Source organism: Orcinus orca, chromosome 16, assembly GCF_937001465.1.
Source record: "Orcinus orca chromosome 16, mOrcOrc1.1, whole genome shotgun sequence".
NCBI classification, from domain to species: domain Eukaryota; kingdom Metazoa; phylum Chordata; class Mammalia; order Artiodactyla; family Delphinidae; genus Orcinus; species Orcinus orca.
Window position 1 is genome coordinate 30,281,239 of NC_064574.1, and position 19,472 is coordinate 30,300,710.

The window sequence follows — 19,472 nt, forward strand, 5'->3', positions numbered from 1 at the left end:
TTAAACATGGTGTTGACTCTTGTGTTGAGATAAACATATTTATCGTGTTCAGGATTTATTGACTCATTCCTGTTTTAAAGAGTATTTATGTCAAGAAGCAGTGTTAAATTTTGCCAGTTGCCAGCTGAGCATCATTGAGCAAGATCTGTATGGGTCTTTTTCTTTTTTTTATCATATGCTTCAGTGAATCATATTAATTGATTTTCTAATTTTGAACTATTTACATTCCAGCAAAAATAGCTCCACTTGGTCTTGTATTTTTCTTGAATAACTGTTGCAATTTATTTGATATTATTTTATTTCGAATTTTTTCATTGATATTTCTGAGTTATTTCTTTTTTTGTTAAAGATTTAATTTTTAATTTATTTTTGGCTGCATTGGGTCTTTGTTGCTGTACTTGGGCTTTCTCTAGTTATGGAGAGCAGGGGCTCCTCTTCGTTGCGGTGCACGGGCTTCTCCTCGTGGTGGCTTCTCTTGATGCAGAGCACAGGCTCTAGGTGTGCGAGCTTCAGTAGTTGTGGCATGTGGGCTATAGAGCGCAGGCTCAGTAGTTGTGGCGCACGGGCTTAGTTGCTCCACGTCATGCAGGATCTTCCCGAACCAGGGATCGAACCCGTGTCCCCTGCATTGGCAGGTGGATTCTTATCCACTGTACCACCAGGGAAGTCCCTGTAAGTTATTTCTAAATGAGATTGGTATATGTGTTTCCTTTGTATGTATGCTATTTTTGATAAGTTTTGTTTGTCAGTGTTTTGTTTTGCTTCATAGAAAGAATTGAAGTTTACCTAGAAAATTTTGCATTTCATTTAGATTTTCAAAATTATTCAAATAGATTTGAGGAAAAGTCATCCCTTAGGGTTAATTTCTTACATAGCTGTGACTATTTCTTATTTTATATATTTAAGTCCTTTTTCCTGTTTAGGTTGACTAACCATTTATCTATTTCATGGTTTGTTGCTTTTTTCTTCTAAAGAACCTGCTATTGTATATTTATTAGTTCTGTCATTTTTCAGTTTTTTATTTCATTAATTTCTTTTATTCTTATTTTTTCTGCTTTTCTTAGATTTATTTTGTGCTTTTTCTATCTTCCTGGATTGAATGCTTCATTTGCTTATTTTTATTCTTAATTAATATGTATTTAATGCTATGAATTTTTTATAAGCACAACTTTAGGCGTATCCTATAAGTGTTCCTGTAGGTAGTTATATTAGTTAGGGAGTGGTCTAAGCTACTCTGACAAAGATATACCGAAATTCATTGACCACTTAAGTCACTTAAGACACAGATGTGTCTTTCTCTCCCCTTTCACATTCCAGAAGTAGACAGGAGGGCTTTACCTCATCAGAGACCAAATTCCTTTTTTCTTGTGCCTCTGGCATCCTGACAGTTGCCCTCATCTGCTTGGTCAAGAGATGGCTCTCATCACTGGGTTCTGGTTCCAGCCCCCGGGAAGGAGCAACAGAGGAAATAGTTACAAACAATTTCTTTTCCAAAGGGTGTGACCCAGAAGTTACTCTCATTGGTTTTGTTCACATCCCATTGACTGGAATTCTTCATATGATTACACCTAGAGTCTCAGAAATGTAGTCTCTAAATGGACAGGTTTGTGCTCAGCTAAAAGTGGGGGATGTTCTGTACTAAAGGCAAGAAGAGGAAGAGACTGATATTGGGGGAGTGTCAGTAGATTCTGCCACAAGTGTGATTTGTTATTTGTTTAGGCATTTTGCAGTTCGGTTTTGATTTTAATTTTCAAGTGTTTTCTTACTTTGTTAATTTCTAGTTTTATTGCATCATGATAAAAGAATATTGTCTGTACTATTTCTACTACGAGGAATTTATAGGGGCTTGTGGATATTTCATAAGCCTTTGAAAAGGTTTTCTCTGTTAGTATACAGAGTTTGGTCTATGCCATTTAGATTTTATTATCTATTATCATTTAAGGTCTTTTATATTTTTAACTAAAATTTTGCCCTGTTGCATTTTAATGGCTTAAAAAGACATAAAGACCTCAAGTATTATTGTGTTTATATTTCTCTTGGCATTCTTGTATTTTTTATGAATGTTGACGCTGCATTGTTTTTGTACTCAGGGAGAAGGACAAACCATCGATAAAAGTTTAGTGAATCTGTGCAGTCTTATTTCCCAGTTGTTGGAGGGTGCCTCATTGTAGCTCCAGCATATACAAAGGGAAAAGTATCCATATTCCTAGAGCTTATTTTGTTTTACATTAGATTGAATAATAATGTTTGTTTTTAATCTGAGTGAATGTTTCTATTTTTTTTACTTATTACACAGGTAATTCTGACTCCAAGGACAGAAGAGGTGAGCCATTCACCTTATGTTTCTTGTCCTTTTTACAGTGTACAATATTTGTTGCATTTCCTCTGCTCAGTCTGTGGTAACCTTGTGCATCTCTGACTGTTACTTGTTTATTTTTCCTTAAGTTGTTTCCATATTAACCTCATGGAGAAGAGTAACAAATAAGTATTCATTACGTTTTTAAATGTAGATGTTGTTTTTTCCCCTAGTCTATAAAATGTTGACCTCTTGTCACTTTATATGGATTTTATGGATTTTCAGCCCTCTGGTGTAACGTCCCTATGACTGGAGATGTTATGTCAGTGGTCTAAGCAGGACTGCAGAATCCCTGTTCACCAGAGAATAGAATACATGGGGACTCTTGTAGAAGTGGCATATTTCTCTTAGGACAACAGTAAGGCTACCATCAAAGAGCGTAAGATAGATTATCCAATGGTATAAGAAATGATAATTGCATTTGAATTTGGAAAATGTTAATCTGCGAGGCAATTTTTCTCATCTTGATTTCCTATTTTATCAAATCAGGCTTGTGTTTTGTTTTCTTTTTTTCTGATTCCATTATTTAAACATGCACAATTTTTCCTGCATAAGTAATGGAACACTTGAAGGCTTATGAAGTCCCATTAAGTAGGGAGCATTTGAATCAGAAAAGTACATACTCTGTACAGCAACTATAATTTAAGAAAGGAAAGAAAAGTAGATACTCTAACCCAAAGTGTTGCCCATCTGCCACTGTGTTTGGTGAGGAACAGTGAGGTGTTATCACACTGTGTACAGATTTCCCTTGATTTTCCAGCTCTCGCTTTCTTAAACTCAGGAACTGGATTTGATTAATGTAGTGCCCTTGCTATTCACTTTCACTTACCAGATTCTCACTATCAAATGTAGAACCTAATAGATTTATGTTGCAATAGATACTTATATTTGCTCCCTAAAACGGCTCTTTTAACCAATCTTATAATAAAATCCGAAGTCAAAGTGGTAGGCTTCAAAATTAAACATAAGATCTCTGATTCCTTCCTCTACTTAGTGTGTATTTTCTTACTCTTCAGCCTTTTTCTTGCCCCAGATATTATCCCTGTTTTACCTAGCTAATATAGATGTGAGTAGTTTCAGTATTATGATTAAAAAGAAATAAATTACCTTAATTATCTAGATTATTGCTAATTGTGACATACTAATATAATAAATCTTTTTAAGTTTAAAAAATAATTTTGTATAATTGCCTTTGACCAAACAGGAAAATGAAGAGGCATACATAGTCTCAGCCCCATATGTTATGATGATTTTACCAGAGCAAATCCTTAGAAGTATTGCTATAAATTTTGATATCACATTCTAATTTTAAAGCCAAGTGCTTTTTGAGAAATGAGGCTATTGTTTTGAAACATTTGCATTATAATGGCTTTGCTAAGCAAATGATGTCTTATGCAGATGATTAAGGGTTTAAATTTTTATGCATTGGCCTTTGATATGCTTTTTTTTTTTTTTTTTGCGGTATGCGGGCCTCTCACTGTTGTGGCCTCTCCCTTTGTGGAGCACAGGCTCCGGACGCGCAGGCTCAGTGGCCATGGCTCACGGGCCCAGCTGCTCCGCGGCATGTGGGATCTTCCCGGACCGGGGCATGAACCCGCGTCCCCTGCATCGGCAGGCGGACTCTCAACCACTGCGCCACCAAGGAAGCCCCTTTGATATGCTTTTGAACAGCAATAGCTGGTGTTTTAATTGCCAGCCCATATAAGCATAAAAAAGAGAGGACGGGAGGCAAGCAACTTTGCTTCTTTTCTTTCAAAGTTGAAGAAACTACGTATTTTCTCATGTGTATTATTTTTTAAATGTATTCCAAGTTATTTTGGTAGAGCCAGCCTTTTCCCAATTTTGAAAAATATAAATCATATCAGATTTACCATTTTAACCGCACAGTTCAGTGGCATTAAGTACATTTACATTGTTGTGCAATCATCACCACCATCTGTCTCCAGAATTTTTCATTTTATTTTTTTAATATCATCCCAGACTAAAACTCTGTAACCCATTGAACAATAACTCCTCATTTCTCCTTCCCCCAGCCCCTGGTAACCACTAACCTACTTTCTGTCTCTGTAAATTTGTCTGTTCTGTGTACCTCATTTAAATGGAGTCATACAGTATTTGTTCTTTTGTAACCAGCTTTTTTTCTTTTAAAACATTTTCACTGGTGTTAATTTGGATGATTTGTGTACTATATAGTAATGTATTAAATCCAGTTCTGGCATTATCTACCAAGTACCTCTTCACCATGAAGTCAGTGGTCATGAGTATACTTTCCAGTTGTTATTTAGTCTTTGCTAGTTTTAAATCTCAGTTTCATTAGTTTTGTTCTAGGGGAAACAGACTCTGAGATAAAGATTCTCATGCAGCCCCTGTGAGACAGTGATGGCAGTAGTATTGGGTAGAGGGAGGAAATGAGATACCATGGGGTCAGAGCAGAGGCAGCAAAAGCATTAGTATATGTGGTTAAAACATGGGCTCTGGGGCTTCCCTGGTGGTGCAGTGGTTGAGGGTCCGCCTGCCGATGCAGGGGACATGGGTTCGTGCCCCGGTCCGGGAGAATCCTGCGTGCGGTGGAGCGGCTGGGCCTGTGGGCCGTGGCCACTGAGCCTGTGCGTCAGGAGCCTGTGCTCCGCAACAGGAGAGGCCACAGCAGTGAGAGGCCCGCGTACCCCAAAAAAATAAATAAATAAAATAAAGGGCTCTGGAGCTAGACCACCTGAGTTTGTGTGTTGACTCTCTACCACTTAACCGGCAGGGTGGGGTAGGTACTTAACTCCTGTGCGTCCTTTTGCCATTGGCAAAATAGGATGGGAACAGAATTTCCTTCATAGGGTTGTTGTGAGGAATGAACTAACGTTGAACTAGTGCTTGGCCTACTGCTGGGTCAGCATATAGCAGTTGCTCAGCAACTCTTACCACCACCACCACTCTGTTACTATTACTGTTAATTAGATGGGAGCCTAAGGGGATCAGGAATCTCAGCCAGCCAGTCAGAATTTGTGGAAACAAGGGTGCGCTCTAAGGCAGGGTCACACTGCAGTTTACTACCACAACTGTAGACATCAGCTTATCCTCTGCCCTGTACCTTTTAAACAAAGTTCTGCATAAACCTGTCTCATCTTACTTTTTATTTTAATAGTTTTTTAACTTAGGGTTTTCACATGAAGACTTTATAACTGATATTTGTTAAATAGCAAGAATACAGGATAAAACTAGTCTAACCATACTTTACATTATTTTAGATGTAATCATTTCTATAACTGGGTTTTTTCAAAAAATCTGGACTAGTACCCTGTTAGTATTTGTGAAGGAGTCCTTGAGCTACAGCGTTCTAGAACCAGGCAGGGTAAACATTCTGTTGCACCCCAGAGGCTCCTTAAAGTTTCTCAGCTCTCAAATCAGATCACCTGCTCCCCCTGGGTTTCTCTTTCAATACTTTGCTAGAGTTGAAGTCTAGAAGGGGGTTGGCATTCTTGTTAGAGAGGTGTTTTGGGGGCTTCCCTTGTGGCACAGTGGTTAAGAATCCTCCTGCCAATGCAGGGGACACAGGTTCAAGCTCTGGTCCAGGAAGATCCCACATGCCGCGTAGCAACTAAGCCCGTGCACCACAACTAGTGAGCCTGTGCTCTAGAACCCGCAGGCCACGACTACTGAGCCCACGTGCTGCAACTACTGAAGCCCGCGTGCCTAGAGCCCGTGCTCTCCAACAAGAGAAGCCACCGCAATGAGAAGCCCATGTACCACAACGAAGAGTAGCCCCGGCTCATCGCAACTAGAGAAAGCCTGTGTGCAGCAGCGAAGACCCAACACAGCCAAAACATAAAAATAAATAATTTTTTTTAAAAAAATAGGTATTTTGGGATTATCACAGCAAGTGACATTATTAAGTGAACTTCATTTATGATGGCTTTCCCTAAGCACCTTTAATAATATATTCATTCAGCACCTATGAGGTGCTGAGGATTCTAGAAAGAAAAAAAAAAGCTCCCTGTCTGATGGAAGAAACGTGTGAACACCAAGAATCAGAGCCCACTCAACTACATGCTATTGGATATATACCATACAAAGTGCTATGAGGGGAGCTTAAAAGGCTCACTATACCTGGGGAGTGGGAAGGAGGCATGAAGGTGAATTTTGGGCAGTTTAATATAGTAACTGAGGGGGCTTCCCTGGTGGCTCAGTGGTTGAGAGTCCGCCTGCCGATGCAGGGGACACAGGTTCGTGCCCCAGTCCGGGCAGATCCCACATGCCGTGGAGCGGCTAGGCCCGTGAGCCATGGCCGCTGAGCCTGCGCGTCCGGAGCCTGTGCTCCTCAATGGGAGAGGCCACAACAGTGAGAGGCCCGTGTACCGCAAAAAAAAAAAAAAATATATATATATATATTTAATATATATATATTAAATATATATATATTAAATATATATATATATATTTTTATATATATATATAATATATATATATATATATATATATATATATATATATATAAGGAAAATGAGGATGCACAAGACAGGGTAAAAGCAAGGAGACGTGAAAGAGCCAGTCATGTGTTTGAGGAGCTGTGCATGGTTGACGTGCATGAAGTGGGAAGTGGTCAGAGGTAGCCTCAACAGCAGTACATTGAGCTCAGGGTGTCTCCTGGTGATGTTAAGGAAGGAAGTGACATGGTCAGATATTTGTTTTAGAAAGATAACTCCAGAGGCCCTAGGGAAGATGGATGGGCAATAGAAATTAAGGTTTCCAAATGGTAATTTGGCCCAAGACAACAGTGATTGGGTTCATCCCAGATGTTTGGGCACTTGAGGCAACTTTTGATGACTTTTGCTGTTTTTAGAGCACTTAACAACCTATAAGAAGCACTTAAAACAACTTTGCCTTTGAGTGTTGATAAATATTTCTACCAAAAAGTGTGAAGACGACAAAAAAAATGGGCCTTAGGAAGTGAGGCTAGAGGAGTATGGCTTTTACTTCACTGATTTTTTTTTTTTTTTTTTTGGCTGCACTGGGTCTTCATTGCTATGCGCGGGCTTTCTCTAGTTGCGACAAGCAGCCGTTGCGGTGTGCGGGCTTCTCATTGCGGTGGCTTCTCTTGTTGCAGAGCATGGGCTCTAGGTGCACGGGCTTCAGTAGTTGCAGCACACGGGCTCAGTAGTTGTGGCACACAGGCCCTAGAGCATGCGGGCTTCAGTAGTTGCGGTGCATGGGCTCAGTAGTTGTGGTGTGTGGGCTCTAGGGCACGTGAGCTTTAGTAGTTGTGGTGCATGGGCTTAGTTGCTCCGTGGCATGTGGGATCTTCCTGGACCAGGGATGGAACCCGTGTCCCCTGCATTGGCAGGCGGATTCTTTATTTTTTTTATTTTTATTTTTTTGCGGTATGCGGGCCTCTCACTGTTGTAGCCTCTCCCGTTGCGGAGCACAGGCTCTGGACGCGCAGGCTCAGCGGCCATGGCTCACGGGCCTAGCCCGGACCGGGGCATGAACCCATGTCCCGTGCATCGGCAGGCGGACTCTCAACCACTGTGCCACCAGGGAAGCCCCAGCAGGCGGATTCTTAACCACTGTGCCACCAAGGAAGTCCCTTCACTGAGTATTTTTGCGGTTGACCAACGTGTGTCTTAAGTCCTTGAGTGATTCACCTGTCTACATGTGAGCCCTTAAAATAACATGACCCTTTGTTTTCTTGGAAAGGGGATATAAGCAAATAGACAAGTCTTGTCCCAGAACACCATTTTAGTATTTTTAAAATGCTGTCCTCTGGTCTGAGTCTAGGGAGTGAACTTCTGGTAGAATGGGTGGTTGGGGAGTGGGGCGTAGGGGTGGGAGTGGCAGGGAATGGACCACTGTTCCTGCCTTGCCTGCATCATGCAAGGCCACATCTCCAGAGGGCCCAGATCAGGACAAGGCTAAGCACAATGATATGATGAGTCCGTCCATTTTGGGAGGAGCCCTAGGAGGGTGACTGGATTCTGAGCCTGTCTCCAAGTCTGAGATTTGACACAGGGAGCTGTAAATTCTCTCCTACTTTATTAATAGATCTGAGTCTCCTTCCCTCACACAGGCCTGGGAACATCTTTACTATCTGTATTGTCTTTAACTGTATTAAGAACATGGGTGTAATTCAGATGTCAAGAGGTAAAATCTGACTTTTATGATAGAGGACTCTTCTGGCCTGAAAGCTTGGGAGAGTTAAAATGTTTTTCCGACCAACCAACCAACCAACCAACTCACAGAGAAAGAGATCAGATTTATGGTCACCAGAGGCAGGGGGTAGCAGTAGGGGGAATTGGATAAAGGCAGTCAGAAGATACAAACCTCCAGTTATAAGATAAATAAGTACTAGGGATGTAATGAACAACATGATAAACATAATTAACACTGCTGTATGTTAAATACGAAAGTTGTTAAGAGTAAATCGTAAGAGTTATCACAAGAGAAAAAATTTTTCTATTTAATTTTGTATCTGTATCAGATCACGGATGTTCACTAAATTTATTTTGATAATCATTTCATGATGTATGTAAGTCAGATCATCATACTATATACCTTAAACTTTCTGTTTCTGTGAATTTCACTGCTCTGGGTACCTCATATAAATGGAATCATACAGTGTTTGTCTTTTTGTGACTGGCTTATTCACTTAGTATAATGTCTTCAAGGTTCATCCTTATATTGTAGCATATGTTTCCTTCCTTTTTAAGACTAAAAATATTTCATTGTACACCTATACCACATTTTGCTTATCCATGCATCTGTCAAAGGACATTTGGTTGCTTCTGCATTTTAGCTGTTGTGACTAAACCCATGTTTAGTTATGAAAATGGATATTCTTTTGGGCATATACCCAGAAGTGGAATTGCTGGATCATATGATAATTCTATTTTTAATTTTTTGTGGAACCGCCATACTGTTTTCCACAGCAGCTACACCATTTTACATTTCCACCAACAGTGCACAGGGTTCCAATTTCTCCACATCCTGGCCAGCATCTGTTATTTTCTGGGACTTTTTTTTTCCTGATAAGTATGAGATTGCTCCTCATTTTATAGTGGCTTTTTTTTTTAATCGATGCAGGGTCCTCTTGCATAAATTGCAGTATATTTTTAAAGATTTATTCTATTTCTTATACTGCCTCTGCTGTCGTTGGTATTTGTGAAGGTCTCCTGTAGGGCTCTGGTTGAGCTTTGCTCTGGAGCACTGAGTTGATTGGAATGTACTCACAGTAGGTGTCCCTTCAGGAAGACAAACAGGAACATATCCTAAACTAGGGGTTCAGTCATTGTTTAGGAAGTTGGACACAGTTATCCTCTAGGCGGAACTGCCTTTCTTTTCCCCTCCTTCGTGTCTTGTGGCCTAGAATTACCTCAGGTACCACTCTTGTTCTTCCTCTGTCTTTAGGGCCCACCCAGGAAACCCTCTGTGGACCTAGTGTGGCAGTCATGAGCATCCTCTCTGGATGCCAATTTTAACCAAAGCAAAACAAGCATTTATGAGACTATCAGGAATACTTAAAACAGTAACTGAATATTAGAATATTAGATTATATCAAGGAATTAGTGTTGCTTTTTTTGGGGTGGGGGGCAGCTGTTGGGTCTTTGTTGCTGCACAGGGGCTTTCTCTAGTTGCCGGTAGCAGGGGCTACAGTGTTGCTTTTTAAATAAGGTAAAGGTATTGTGATTATGTTAAGAATCCTTATCTCTTAGTGCCACATACTGAAGTAAATACAGTTGAAATGATATGTCTCAGATTTGCCTTAATATAATCCAGTGGTTCTCAGCTCAGGGTGATTTCCCCCCCCAAGAAGACATTTGGCAACGTCTGAAGGTGATTTTGGTCATCACAGTTAAGGGTTTGCTACTGGCATCTAGTAGCTAGAGACGAGATGATGTTAAACATCCTACAGTGCACACGAGAGCCCCCCACAGCAGAGAATTATCTATCCCAAAATGTTATTAGTGTGTGGCTGAGAAACCCAACCCTGGTATAGATGAAAACACTGGCATCTGGTAATATTGTCAAAGTGAAATGGTCAGTGCATAGGGATTTACTGTAGTGTTCTTTTACTCCTGTGTAAGTTTGAAAGTTTTCCATAATAACAAGTTAAAAAATGTATATGCAGCTTATATTTTTTATATATATTTTTTAGTAAAGAAGCCATCAGCACACCCCCACTCTGTATAGAATGCTGTTTTTCAAACTGAGCCCAGATGAGACACCACAGCTTGTTGCTCATCCTGTGGGTGTACGGACTGCGTTGGCAAGCCTTTGGTTAAATACCCTACTACCCCAAGACCTACTTTCATCCCCAGTCCTGGTTTGACGCTGAACTTGAGGTGTTTCTAGGCTCAGATTGATGGAACTAGTACTTACCTTTTAACTTGGAGGCTCTTCAGCTGTGATTGATCTCTTCAGCAGTCCAATCCCATCTGCTTTGTTGTCCACAAATCCCTCAAAGTTTCTGGTCTGCTGATGCCACTCTTTGCTGCCTTCCAGATGTGCTTTTTTTTTTAAGATTTTTTTCTTTTTTAATAAATTTATTTATTTTTGGCTACATTGGGTCTTCATTGCTGCATGAGGGCTTTCTCTAGTTGCAGCAAGCAGGGGCTACTCTTCATTGTGGTGCGGTGGCTTCTCTTGTTGTGGAGCATAGGCTCTAGGTGCACGGGCTTCAATAGCTGTGGCACGTGGGCTCAGTAGTTGTGGCTCGTGGGCTCTAGAGCGCAGACTCACTAGTTGTGGTGCACAGGCTTAGTTGCTCCACGACATGTGGGATCTTCCCAGACCAGGGCTCGAACCTGTGTCCCCTGCATTGGCAGGCGGATTCTTAACCACCGTGCCACCAGGGAAGCCCCAGATGCAATTTTTATTTCATTCGTATTTTTATGTTTCTTCTATCATTTCAGTGTCCTTTTGGGAAGAGAAAGAAATAAAATTATGGATTCAGCCCCCTGTCTTGAGCCAGATGTCTCTAATTACCTTCTTTTTTTTTTTTCCTTCGGTACACAGGCCTCTCACTGCTGTGGCCTCTCCCGTTGTGGAGCACAGGCTCCAGACACATAGGCCCAGCGGCCATGGCTCACGGGCCCAGCCGCTCCGCAGCATGCGGAATCCTCCCAGACCGGGGCACGAACCCATGTCCCCTGCATCGGCAGGCGGACTCTCAACCACTGCGCCACCAGGGAAGCCCTAATTACCTTCTTTTAATACCTGGTATACAGCCCTCTGTGAGTGGCATTGAACAAAGACATATTTAGTGATAAATCATTAATTATTTTATTCATTCGCTCAGTGTAGTCCATCCAGTATTTGTTTAGTGCCCACTGTGTGTGAAATTCTGTGCTAGGTGTTAGGTATATGGTGAGAAGCAAAGCAGGTATATAATCCTTGCCTTTGTGGAATTTATGGTGTAAAGGAAGGACACTCATAATCAGCTATACTCAAATAAATATATAATTACGAAGTGTGAGGGTATTATCAAGAGAAATAACAGAGTGCTCTGTGAGACTAATAAAAAACAATAATAGCTAACACTGACTGTGTACATAATGTGTGCAAGTTACTGTGCCAAGAGCTTTACATGGATGATCTCATTTAATCTTTAGAATAACTGATTTTACAAATAAGGAAACTAAGGCTTACCTAATTTAATGTTAAGTCAGAAAAGACCTCTCTGGTAAAAGTAACACTTGAAATGAGAACTGGATGACTAGGAGTTAGCCAGGCAAAGAACAGAGGGAGGCTATATACAGCAGAAGGAATAACATGTTCAAAGGCCCAAGGAAAGAGTGAACCCAGCATGGAAGGATGCCAGTGGCTCAAGTTCAGTGAGCAAGGAAAGAGTGGGAGGAGATAGAGAAAGCAGGGGCTAAATGGGGGAGGTTGTTATTGGCCAGGGTAAGGATATTAGATTTCATTCTAAAGGCTTGGGAAACCATTGAAAGGTTTTTACATAAGAGGGGAACGTGATCTGATTTGCTTTCTTCGAGATCACTCTCCCTGCTTTCTGGAAAATGGACTGGCAGGGGATAGCAGCTTACCGTGATTCAGTTGAGAGAGGACAGAGATTTAGACTAGAGTGATGGCAACAGAGTAGAAAAAAGGCAGACAAATTTGAGGTGTTGGTTTTAGTGCTACAACATTACTTGCAGCTGGGTTGGATATAGAAGCTAAGCATGGGGAAGAAACTAAGGGGATTTCCACATTTCTTGCTTGAGCAACAGGGTGGATGGGTGGCAGTACTAGCTACTGAATCACCAGTGAGGGAAATTTTTTTAGACCCAGGAAGTTTGCATTGCCTGTGAAATTTAAAGTAGAGGTGACATTATAGTTTCAGAAGAGTTCCAAGAGAGGTCTGACCAAGCAGGGCAAATGTGGGAATTGCTAGCATATCACTTGAGCTTCCAGCCTGATCTGATCGACTAGATAGCATATAGAGAAGAGCGCCAAGAACAGAGCCCTGAGGAAATCAGACATTTAGAGATCTGTGTTAGAAGAGCAACAACTGACAAGGGAAAATAATTTGAAGGAGACAAGACATAAAATCAGAAGAGTGCTTTGTTGTAGAAACCAAGAGAGGAAAGTTCTTCAAAGAGGAGGGAGGGACTTCCCTGGTGGTGCAGTGGTTAAGAATCTGCCTGCCAGTGCAGGGGACATGGGTTCGAGACCTGGTCCAGGAAGATCCCACATGCTGCGGAGCAGCTAAGCCCGTCTGCCACAACTAGTGAGCCTGCGCTCTAGAGCCCGCGAGCCACAACTGCTGAGCCCGCCTGCCACAGCTGCTGAAGCCCGTGCACCTAAAGCCCATGCTTTACAACAAGAGAAGCCACAGCAATGAGAAGCCCATGCACTGCAACGAAGAGTAGCCCCCGCTCGCCGCAGCTAGAGAAGGCCTGCGCGCACCAGCGAAGACCCAACGCAGCCAAAAATAAATAAATTTTTTAAAAAGAGAGGAGGGCGTAGTCAGCCCGTTTGAATGCTCATTTTAGTATGAGATCCACATACCAGGGTATGTTTGAAAATTGCCATCAACAAAGAAGCATTGTATAATATCTCCCATCTCTTTAAAAACAAACTTTCTACCCCACTTCTCCCTCCAGCTGCTGCTTTTCTCTGAATCTCTTTACGATAAAAGTCCTCACCTCAAATAAGGGGTCAGTATCTCACTGTCTCTTCTTTCCATCTTTATTTCACTTCATTTGGTCTTTCTCAACAGCTGCTTAACTGAAACCACTCTTGAGAAGGTCACCAATAACTGCCCTCTTGTCAAATCCAATTTCACATCTCTGTTTTCATCCTACTGAATCTGTTGATTGAGTATTTGATTGAGTTGACTACTCCCTCCTTCTTGAAAAACTCTCTTCTTGGCTTGCATGACATCACATTCTGCTGGATTACCTCCTACCTCATGACTGCTGCTTATGAGTCAGTTTAACTAGCTGATCTTTTAAAAGAATGTAAATCCATTTATATCTCTCTCCTATTCAAACCCTTCCAGTCACATAGTGTTTCTCATCACATTCAGAACTAAATCCACACTCATTACCATGGCCTGCAAAGCCCTAAGTCTTCTGGCTTCTGCCCAGATCTCCAGCCACATCTTGTATGAAAACTGGTCTTTGTGCTATTTCTTGAACCCACCAAATTCCTGAGGGCTCTTATGCTTTGCTGTTCCCTGTGCCTAGAAAGCTCTTTGCACAGATCTTTTTGTGGTTCACTTATTCACATTATTTAGACCACTCTAAGTAATGGCTCAGTATAACCACTTCAGACCTTCCCAAACTACTCTAACATAGCCAACCAATTCCCCCTCCCCAAAACTCATCACTCTCTATCCCTTTACCCTTCTTTTCTTCATATGTCTTGCCCCTGTCTGAAATTGTTTATGAACAGTTTTCTCCCACTTCCCCCAGAATGTCAGCTGTCTGTCGCTTGTCTGTTTAATCAATTCTCTATTCCCAGTGTCTGGAACAGTGCCTGGCATAGAGTTGCTGGTCCATAAAATTTTTTTTTTTTTTTTTTTTTTTTGCGGTTCACAGGCCTCTCACTGTTGTGGCCTCTCTCATTGCGGAGCACAGGCTCCGGACACGCAGGCTCAGCGGCCATGGCTCATGGGCCCAGCCGCTCTGCGGCATGTGGGATCTTCCCAGACTGGGGCACGAACCCGTGTCCCCTGCATCGGCAGGCGGACTCTCAACCACTGCACCACCAGGGAAGCCCCATAAATTTTTTTGTAAATTTATTTATTTTTGGCTGCATTGGGTCTCCATTGCTGCACATGGGCTTTCTCTAGTTGCGGGGGCTGCTCTTGTTGCAGAGCACAGGCTCTAGGCACGCGGGCTTCAGTAGTTGTGGTGCGTGAGCTCAATAGTTGTGGCTCGCGGGCTCTAGAGCACAGGCTCAGTAGTTGTGGCACATGGGCCTAGTCGCTCTGAGGCATGTGGGATCTTCCCGGACCAGAGATCGAACCCATGTCCCCTGTACCAGCAGGCGGATTCTCAACCTCTGTGCCAACAGGAAAGTCCCCATAAATATGTTTTGAATGAATGCTGCTAAGAAGTTGAATTAGATGAGGATGGGAATGTTTCCATTGGATTTGACAATATACCATTTGTTGGTGTCCTTGATGAGCAATTTAAATGGCTCACTGAGGGTAGGAGTCAGAGCAAAATAGATTAAGGAGTACCCAGAGGTAAGGGGTTGGAGAAAACAACTGTTAAATAAGACAACCGTTGTGAGAAGTTAACTGTGAAGAGAGACATGGAGCTGGCTGTTTGTGGTTGGAGGAGGGTAAATGAGGTCAGGAAGACAGGTCTTTGAGGTGACAGTAATAGATGTAATACAGAACATATGTGACAGGATTGACCTTTACATGGGGGGATCTGCTAAAGAGGATGAAAAGTGGTGCTGCTAGGAAAGATGGAAAAAGGAGAAGATAGTTACAAATTCAGGCTGGTTGTGTAGTTCGTGATGGGGGTGTGAGAGTGCAGGAAGAGGATGAGGTGGCACCTGGTCAGCTGCCATGAGGTTCAGTGTCGGGTGGAAAGGAACCCAGGCCCTATGGAATGGAGGGCAGAGTTGCTGTATCTCCAAGCCAGATGTCACTGTAGTTGGGGTCCCGGTAAAAGGTAGCTGTGGAAAGAGGGAGAAAAGAGTACCCAGCGTTTTTTGACACTGGGTACTTAAGGATCTAATAATGTGTCCTTGCTTTAATCAGGAACAGTATTCTCTGTGCCAGGAAACCATTTGGATTTATGATAAGAAAATTGTCATTTTTCCTTTCTCTCCCATCTTCCTCTAGATGGAGCGCACTGAGCCTGGGAGAAAGTACATTGTTGGCCCTGCACACCCAGCTTGCAATTAGGAATGATGAATACTCTATGAAATATTTGAGTATTTCTTATGTGCTGAGCACTGATTTTGTTTTAGGCTCTATAACGATGAAAGAAACAGTCTCTACCTTCAAAGAGCTTTCATTGTAATGCAGGGAGACACAAAATAAACATATGTATGATAAGTCAGAGATGGGGTGGGCATGTCACCCTGGGCTCTTACCCTACTGTACCCTCCTCTTCACCCAATAGCCCTGGGCTGGCAGTGGAAGGTGTCTCTTTCCTCCCTCCCTCTCCCTCTCCCTCTCCCTCTCCCTCTCCCTCTCCCTCTCCCTCTCCCTCTCCCTCTCCCTCTCCCTCTCCCTCTCCCTCTCCCTCTCCCTCTCCCTCTCCCTCTCCCTCTCCCTCTCCCTCTCCCTCTCCCTCTCCCTCTCCCTCTCCCTCTCCCTCTCCCTCTCCCTCTCCCTCTCCCTCTCCCTCTCCCTCTCCCTCTCCCTCTCCCTCTCCCTCTCCCTCTCCCTCTCCCTCTCCCTCTCCCTCTCCCTCTCCCTCTCCCTCTCCCTCTCCCTCTCCCTCTCCCTCTCCCTCTCCCTCTCCCTCTCCCTCTCCCTCTCCCTCTCCCTCTCCCTCTCCCTCTCCCTCTCCCTCTCCCTCTCCCTCTCCCTCTCCCTCTCCCTCTCCCTCTCCCTCTCCCTCTCCCTCTCCCTCTCCCTCTCCCTCTCCCTCTCCCTCTCCCTCTCCCTCTCCCTCTCCCTCTCCCTCTCCCTCTCCCTCTCCCTCTCCCTCTCCCTCTCCCTCTCCCTCTCCCTCTCCCTCTCCCTCTCCCTCTCCCTCTCCCTCTCCCTCTCCCTCTCCCTCTCCCTCTCCCTCTCCCTCTCCCTCTCCCTCTCCCTCTCCCTCTCCCTCTCCCTCTCCCTCTCCCTCTCCCTCTCCCTCTCCCTCTCCCTCTCCCTCTCCCTCTCCCTCTCCCTCTCCCTCTCCCTCTCCCTCTCCCTCTCCCTCTCCCTCTCCCTCTCCCTCTCCCTCTCCCTCTCCCTCTCCCTCTCCCTCTCCCTCTCCCTCTCCCTCTCCCTCTCCCTCTCCCTCTCCCTCTCCCTCTCCCTCTCCCTCTCCCTCTCCCTCTCCCTCTCCCTCTCCCTCTCCCTCTCCCTCTCCCTCTCCCTCTCCCTCTCCCTCTCCCTCTCCCTCTCCCTCTCCCTCTCCCTCTCCCTCTCCCTCTCCCTCTCCCTCTCCCTCTCCCTCTCCCTCTCCCTCTCCCTCTCCCTCTCCCTCTCCCTCTCCCTCTCCCTCTCCCTCTCCCTCTCCCTCTCCCTCTCCCTCTCCCTCTCCCTCTCCCTCTCCCTCTCCCTCTCCCTCTCCCTCTCCCTCTCCCTCTCCCTCTCCCTCTCCCTCTCCCTCTCCCTCTCCCTCTCCCTCTCCCTCTCCCTCTCCCTCTCCCTCTCCCTCTCCCTCTCCCTCTCCCTCTCCCTCTCCCTCTCCCTCTCCCTCTCCCTCTCCCTCTCCCTCTCCCTCTCCCTCTCCCTCTCCCTCTCCCTCTCCCTCTCCCTCTCCCTCTCCCTCTCCCTCTCCCTCTCCCTCTCCCTCTCCCTCTCCCTCTCCCTCTCCCTCTCCCTCTCCCTCTCCCTCTCCCTCTCCCTCTCCCTCTCCCTCTCCCTCTCCCTCTCCCTCTCCCTCTCCCTCTCCCTCTCCCTCTCCCTCTCCCTCTCCCTCTCCCTCTCCCTCTCCCTCTCCCTCTCCCTCTCCCTCTCCCTCTCCCTCTCCCTCTCCCTCTCCCTCTCCCTCTCCCTCTCCCTCTCCCTCTCCCTCTCCCCCCCACCCCCCTCCTTCTCTCCCTCTCTCCCTCTCCATGCCCAGCCATCTACATAAGCATTTGGAGGAGCCCTTCTTCCTCATTTGGGTGTTTCCCTGAGCAGCCAACTTGAGCCCTCCATTACATACAATGATAATAACATGTTTTGTTCTCTTGATTTCAGATGAGACGCCAATTATTGCAGTGATGGTGGCCCTGTCCTCTCTGCTAGTGATCGTGTTTATTATCATAGTTTTGTACATGTTAAGGTGAGCGTGCTAATGCTTCTGCATTCTCTTGGACTCTGTTTCAATACCCCAGGGTCTCAATAAGCCCACACAGTCCAGAAGACAGTAGGATAAAGACAGTGAATGGGATAGAGGGGAATGACTCATGGTAGCACTCCTAAGATTAAAATTCTGCTTAGAAATGTTTTAAAGTTTTACATAGTCTTCCTTAACACCTAGCCCCTCTCCTTTGCTTCCATCTGTCCCAAGTCCAGTCCCTCAACTCCAGTTCACCCTAAAATCCAGGACCGTGGTTTAGAGGTTGAGGGAAGAAGTCACAGTCTGTTGTTACTAATAGGCGTTTTAAGATCTTCAGATCTAGCCCTATTGAAACAACCCCTGAAAGCACCCCAGTGAAGATTATGTGTTCAGTAAAGGTCTAGTTTATTTCTAGTTGGGGCTTTGTCCCAAAACCCTTCTAGGGCCCCTGACTCAGGCATGCTGAACTGAACCATGTGAGCTACAGAGTTTCTCTTTCTGACATTCTTCCAGGGTCTTGTAGGTATTACTCTTCAAACAGGTACCAAAGCCAGGAAGGGAAACCCAAGGGAGGGAAAAAGAAGGTGCATTTGTTCTCCTCCTGCTGAAGTCTCCACCCTGACTAATTGGGTTTAACTCTACCCTTATTTTTGGCTTAAGCTACTCTGGGCTCCCTCTCTTCTTCTGCAGGGATAAAGAGAGGGAAACCTTGTACACCCCTACAGTTTGTTGTGTGTCTCCACCTTTCTGCAGGAGACTTGTGGCCAGACCTGTGCCAACCCAGTCTGAAGCTCTGGGCTTCTCCCTGGTTACACCAGGGAAGTACCAGGATTTTTGTTTGATACTCTTATCTCCCCCCACTGTATTCTACCCACGCATCCTACTTCCACCTGGTGTGGCTATGATCTGCAGCTAATCCTGGAACTGGAGCTGCACAGAGGAGCCATTCAAGCCAGAACATACTGTGGGGTTCTCTGGGTTGGATTCTAGTGTGCTGAGGGTGAGCAAGAGCACAATGAGGTGCTCAGTCACCACTGGAGCTGCTTCCGTGTGTGCAGAACCTGTCTCTAAAAGAGCCTGTTTTTGGTAAAGGATATTTTAAAAGGCTGAATCAGTAAGTGGAGCTACAAAGCCAATGATTGGTCTCTCCTGACTCTGTGCTTAGTGTTTCACTATGAACATTTTCTCATTAGGTTTAAGAAATACAAGCAAGCTGGGAGCCACTCCAATTCGTTCCGCTTATCCAATGGCCGCACTGAGGATGTGGGTAAGACACCCCTAAATTACATGGGGAACCTTCACAGAGAAGAAAAATCAAGAAAATAGGAGTTTCCCCATCCTGAAAGGAAAGGAAAAAAGAGACTTGAAAGCAGCCCTAGTTTTTGGATGCCTGACCAATGAGATAGAACCCCTAATTTAGTCTCCGGAGAAGGGCTGTGTCCCCAGGGCACCTGACCAACCTTCCCCCTTATGCACTGCAGAACCCCAGAGCGTACCACTTCTGGCCAGGTCCCCAAGCACCAACAGGAAGTATCCGCCCCTGCCCGTGGACAAGCTGGAAGAGGAGATTAACCGGAGAATGGCTGATGACAATAAGCTCTTCAGAGAGGAATTCAACGTGAGTTCTTTGCTGAGGCTGGTGTGTCAGCAGGGAGGAAGGCAGACCTAAGGTCAAACCTTTTGAATCATGGGTAGAAAACAGGTTTCTAATGGGTTAAGAGGTGAGAAATTTTTTACCA

At 44.5% G+C, this 19,472-nt stretch overlaps 1 protein-coding gene and 1 pseudogene across 7 annotated transcripts in view; both read left to right on the forward strand.

Moving 5' to 3' along the window:
• Positions 1-19,472, forward strand: part of PTPRA (protein tyrosine phosphatase receptor type A) — a 185,624-nt gene that overhangs the window by 119,094 nt on the left and 47,058 nt on the right. For 4 of the 7 annotated variants that reach the window (XM_049698771.1, XM_049698773.1, XM_033415740.2 and 1 more), the window contains 4 exons: positions 2,297-2,323; positions 17,652-17,736; positions 18,927-19,000; positions 19,215-19,351. In XM_049698771.1, the coding sequence (XP_049554728.1) occupies positions 2,297-2,323; positions 17,652-17,736; positions 18,927-19,000; positions 19,215-19,351 (323 nt within the window). Of the gene's footprint in view, positions 1-2,296; positions 2,324-17,646; positions 17,737-18,926; positions 19,001-19,214; positions 19,352-19,472 lie in introns of those variants that run through there. The other 3 variants (XM_049698772.1, XM_033415743.2, XM_033415744.2) reach the window with 2 other exon arrangements.
• The window catches only part of LOC117198575 (proline-rich protein 13-like), a 134,057-nt pseudogene that overhangs the window by 92,334 nt on the left and 22,251 nt on the right, over positions 1-19,472 (forward strand).